This window comes from Colobus angolensis, unplaced genomic scaffold (assembly GCF_000951035.1).
Source record: "Colobus angolensis palliatus isolate OR3802 unplaced genomic scaffold, Cang.pa_1.0 Scaffold5, whole genome shotgun sequence".
NCBI classification, from domain to species: domain Eukaryota; kingdom Metazoa; phylum Chordata; class Mammalia; order Primates; family Cercopithecidae; genus Colobus; species Colobus angolensis.
In genome coordinates this window covers 3,950,680-3,956,035 of record NW_012118487.1, presented here as the reverse complement: position 1 = coordinate 3,956,035, position 5,356 = coordinate 3,950,680, and the positions used below count along the sequence as shown (strand labels likewise).

Below are 5,356 nucleotides of genomic sequence, written 5' to 3'. Positions count from 1 at the left end.
GTTTTTACTTCATTCACAAGTGAGGTGAAATGCCATCACAGCAATATGTCTTTGAAATAAACAAAGCCATGTTGGATTTTAAGTAACATTTTTTTGAGCAGTTTTATAAGAACAGAAGCTGGAGTGGTGAATAATATAAGTAGAACTTACCCGGAAATGGACTACTTTTTTTTTTTTTTTTTTACAAAGCGTTTGAGACCCTTGACATCATTAGACATGCATCATCATTTTATGCATTCAGTTATGGGGCTGATGGAAACTCTTTGGCTTTAGTCATTCTTTAAATGGGAAGTGTCGCTTCTCCAGGGTTGAGAGTCCACCTTCAACACTTACTAGTTCTTTCTGAATCTGTAAGCCTGAGTTTCCTGATCAAAAACGGGAGGTGTGTATATTGAATGAGATCAATGCACAGAAAGTGCTTGGCACTCAGTAACAGGTGGTTTCTGCTGCTCTCATGTAACTTCAATTTCTGCCAATGTTTGCAGAGAACTTCATATGAGTGGTACATTCCTAAAGGGATCTTAAAGACTGGCTGGATGAATAAGCATCTGAATCTGGTGCCAGCCCTGGTGGTTGTGTTCTATGAACTGGACTGGGATGAGCCTCAGTGGAAAGAAAAGCAGTCTGAGTGCGCCACCAGAGTGGAGATAGTCAGGTATGATCTTCTGTGTCAGGGCAGCTATTTCAGTTTGCACATGTGTGTTATTCACTAACATTTCTTGAAGGCAATGGAGTACCGTTCAGACTGCAGTAGTCACTTTGGGGATTGACTTCCAATTAATCTTGTTCTCTTCCTCACAGGTAGCATAATTATTGACCGTATGTAATGCTGGGTATGTGAAGAAATTTAGGAGACTAATTGGTCTCAATTTCCAAATGTTTTTCTTGTATTTATTATCTTTTTTGGAGACATAGTAATTTACTGTTTAGTCTCTTAAAACACTTTGCTTTATCACTATTTAAGTTTGAAATAATTAATTCTTTTGGATGACTACTCTGCAGTGTATCACCATAAAGAAGTAAGTTGCATTATAACTTTTACCTAAAAGTGTAAGTTAATCTTTTCCTTTTAAGGAAGATTTTTAAGATTAGAAGATGTGAGATCATACTTTTAGAATTTAAATCATTGTGACATATATGTGCTTTGTGTGCAGGAAAAGATTTCTTCTGATCTTGGTTTTTTTAGTTGAAATTTATCTTCAGTTGAATTACCAAGGTTGTATTTTATGTGAAGCCGTGAATACATTTTTTTAAGTTAAAATAATTAATGTTATTATTGCTTTTTCATTGCAGGCAAAGTTTACAAGGAAGAAACACAAAAGTTGCAGTCGTTCTGATTCAGAAGAAAACCCCTTTGCCCCCAGGTATCAAAAGTCTATTTAATGAATTAATTGTTTTATACCTCCAATTCTTATTAAAGGGAGATAGGGGTTTTTGGATGTTTAAATCTTTTATGCATTCAGTTACAGGGCTGATAGTGTGTTAACTTTAAAAAGCACCAATGATACATAGGCAAATGCTAACTAAAAAATTAAAGATAGTAAAGAATGCAAATCTTAAGTCCTCTTCCCCTAGTTCCACTTGTCTTCTTATGTAGGGGATATAGGAAGGCACGTTTAATTCACAAAACAATTAAATAGCTTGAATGTTTTTACAAGAGTATAATTTTTTTTGGCTTCCAAAGCTTTCCCAAAAAGAATATAATTTACTTATCTAAGATAGATTTGAAACTGTATTTTATGAAATTTTTTCATTAGTTTTCTGTAAGGCAAAGAAAAAGGCTGGATTTGTAGTTTTCTCTTGGAAAATGTCTTAGTTTCAGATTCTTATTTCCCCTTTCCCAGACTTTTGTAGACCAAAATATATTTTTGTTTCTGTGTTGAAACTTACAGCATCCAAAATGGTTTTGGAGACTTCTTTCATGAATTATTGTTTCCAGTTTTAGTTATGGTTTTTGAAATAGTTAAGTGGTATATCTGTTGGCATTACTTGGCCACCTATCCTGGCTCCGTAGAAAATTCCACAGTGTTTTCCTGAAAGGCATATACTGTGTGACCTCTAAGAACCACACAGAGCTGTCAAGGAACCCGTGAGTCCTGTTGATGTGATAAAAGCCGTTTGGGTTTTTATTCCTAATTCTATTGTTCAGACTTGGGGAAATACTTATTTGGGAAGCACATTAGTTATTTTATTTCTCATTCATCTTGATGGGGATTATCAACAGGAGAAGATGTCATTGCTTCAGAAAGGGCTGCAGCTTTATGCAATGCATGTGAGCTCTCAGGAAAGTCTTTGTTTGTACTGCCGCACACTGACCACCTTGTGGGCTATATTATAAGGTAAGTAGAGGTCTTTTAAAGTTTTGTTTTTTTAGATGATTAAGAATTGAAAAATTGGTAGCTTAGACCCATTTATGTTTTTAAAAACCCATGTTCATGAAAAACATTCATATGATACAGAGGCTACGGAGTAAAAATAAAAGTCTCTTTTGTCAAATTCTTAACCCTCTCCAATTCCCGGAGGTAACCAATATCAACAGTTTCTTAAGTTTCCTTCCAAAAAAATGTCTTTTTGTATAGGAACAAATAAATGTATGTATTTCTTTATAGTATCCATGCCACACCCACAAACACAAAAACATAAATGTGCTCGTATGCTAGACAGTGATCTTCCACTTAACCTTACCTCATGGACACTCTTCCATATGTGCATCTAGGTCAACTTTATTTAAAGAAACAAAGTTTGTATGTTTTTCCGTTATACTTTCCAGTAATTACCTAATGTCCTTGAGTGACATGTCTGTGCTCTTTTATGAGAGTGTCTCCATTCCATTCTGGCCTCTTTTTGCTTCATTCTTGAGATGTTGATGTATCTATGTAAGTAATTTTTTAGGAAGGGTCTGAGCCCTATCATATCTTAAATATCTTTATAAAGCCTTTGTGTGTAAAGGGCAGATTACCTGGAGACACATTACCTCAAAAATTACATGGCCATTATTCATTGTTTTGTAGCATTTATTGTTACACAGTAGCAGTACATTTTATGCTAGGAAATATTTAGATATGAATATTTTCATTGATTTTGACTGTAAAATGGTTTTCCTTTTTCATTCTGCATGTGTCCTTTGTTAACTCATGAAGAATTTTATTTATTTTTGATTATTGCTTCTCTTGCATTTGTTTCTTTCTCGGAAGCAAACCTCTGAAAATGATCTGCTGCAGGAGGTTACCTGGCCTTCTCACTGGTATATAAATGACCAGGCTTCTAAGAAAGAGAAGCGTAGATTTAGCAGAGAACATGCAGAGGAATGGGATCAAATGAAAAAATGAATTGCAAAGAAACTTAAATGCAGTTAGCAAATAAACCTTCACACTGGAAGCAGTAAACGGTAGAATTCACACCACAGGAAATCAAGTCAGTGATGCCGAAGATAACATTGAGATAATTGCTTGGAATTCAGAGGAAAAGAATAAATGAGTTTTGTTCCTTAAATGCAGACATATTACCAATAGGGAACAGAGAGAAGAGAGGGCCAGCTGGTAGCACACGCAGGCAGCGTTTCTTTCCACCGAGGCTCATCCCAACATCACACCTGGCCTCAACTCTCCAGGCCTGGACAGCTCCCTCTTGACTCTGCACTTGGGTGCTTTCCTATTCGCAGTGCTGTTCCTTGTCAGATGCTTTCATAGTCATGCCCACCTGCCAGCTCTCCTTTTCTGGGCTCTCTCTTACTCGACATTTAAGGCTTCAATGAAGCCTTCGTTAGAAAGCCATTGTCCTCTGTGCTACACCCTGCCATAATGACTCTTCACCTAGCAGCATTACCTTCCAGAGACTATTTGGCAATGCCTAGAGACTTTTATGATTGCTACAACTGAGGGGGTTGCTGTATTGGGTTCTAGTGGGTAGAGGCCAGGGATGTTGCCATACCCTGTACAGTGTACAGGACAGCCCTGCACAACAAAGAATTACTGGACTGAAATGTCAGCAGTGCTGAGCTTGAGAACCCTACCTTAACCATCAGTGATCTTGCCTGCCTCAGCTTTCAAATTTAGGCGGTTATGGATTCCAGACAAACAGAGGATGGGGCCCTGCCCTTAACCACTTGTAGTTTTGTTGTGGATAATGAAACATCTACATAAGGAGTACTTTGTCAAAATAATGGATGTAAAAAGCAAGTTCCCTGGGTCCATAGCCTCCAGTGTGTGGATATGAGATGGGGAGTGCATGACAGTCCATTGGAGATAAGGAAACACATGGACCCTTTCTTCAGATTTATATTTTATCTTCAGAGGGAGAGTAACGCTGAATATCAGGACATCTTCATCTCATTGATCTGGGAGGGAAGTAGCAGAGCTACTGATGGCACACTTATTCCTGTGCTTTCAGAGCCTTTTGAGGTATTATATGTACATGCTACAATGATTTCATTAGTGTTTTTTAAGTGTCAGAATGTTAGAATCATTATAAAACTTATGTAATGCATTGGGAGTGATTGTGAAAATCTTTTGTATTGGAGAAGTTTGCTGATCATTTCAAAGCAAAATACAGGAGTTGTCCAAGTTAATGATTCGAGTAAGCATTTTTCTTTTATTAAAAAGGAAGTTTTCCCAACGTTCAGACCTTTCCTCTTAGGACAGTAGGCTGCCTGTGTCATGCTTACTAGCAACTGTTTAAAAACCACACACATACTTTGCCTTTCAAAACAAAGGTGACAGTTGAATAATGAGTAAGAAAGCAAATGCTTCTCAGAGGAAAGTTGTGCTGTAGAGAGAACATGCCAAAAATGGCTCTGGAAAATATTGGAAGCAGTTTTCTTTTCTTTTTTTTTTTTTTAAGATGGAGTCTCATTCTGTCACCCAGGCTGGAGTGCAGTGGCACGATCTCAGGTCACTGCAACCTCCATCCCCCAGGTTCAAGTGATTCTCCTGCCTCAGCCTCCCAAGTAGCTGGGATTACAGGCCATCTTGACCAGGCTAGTCTCAAACTCCTGACCTTAGGTGACCCGCCCACCTCGGCCTCCCAAAGTGCTGGGATTACAGGTGTGAGCCACTGTTCCCGGCCTTGAAAGCAGTTTTCTAATTAGTTTAAAATTATTTGAAGCAAAGAATTTCAATGGGCCTGAACTCCGTTGTTAAAAATACAAAATAATGTATGCAGATGTACAGATCTGTGCATTTAGATTTTTGTCTTTGATCTTCGTCTTTCCATAAATTAAAAATCGTAACTGCTGTAAGCATTTGGCTGGGCCGGACGGTATTGAAACAGTATTTCAATCTCCCTTCTGTCCCCTTTTACTGAAAAGGTGGAGGGGAAAGGAAGAAAGGATATAAGGACCCCACCCCTCATCCCCCCC

At 37.9% G+C, this 5,356-nt stretch overlaps 1 protein-coding gene across 1 annotated transcript in view; it reads left to right on the top strand.

Annotated features, from left to right (window-relative positions):
• Positions 1 to 472: 472 nt before the first annotated feature.
• TRAPPC11 (trafficking protein particle complex 11) overlaps positions 473 to 5,356 on the top strand; it is a 49,204-nt gene continuing 44,320 nt past the window's right edge. Inside the window, exons 1-3 of the mRNA XM_011959557.1 lie at positions 473 to 655; positions 1,294 to 1,364; positions 2,225 to 2,339. Of these exons, the coding sequence (XP_011814947.1) occupies positions 537 to 655; positions 1,294 to 1,364; positions 2,225 to 2,339 (305 nt within the window). The 5' untranslated portion in view covers positions 473 to 536. The remainder of the gene's footprint in view (positions 656 to 1,293; positions 1,365 to 2,224; positions 2,340 to 5,356) is intronic.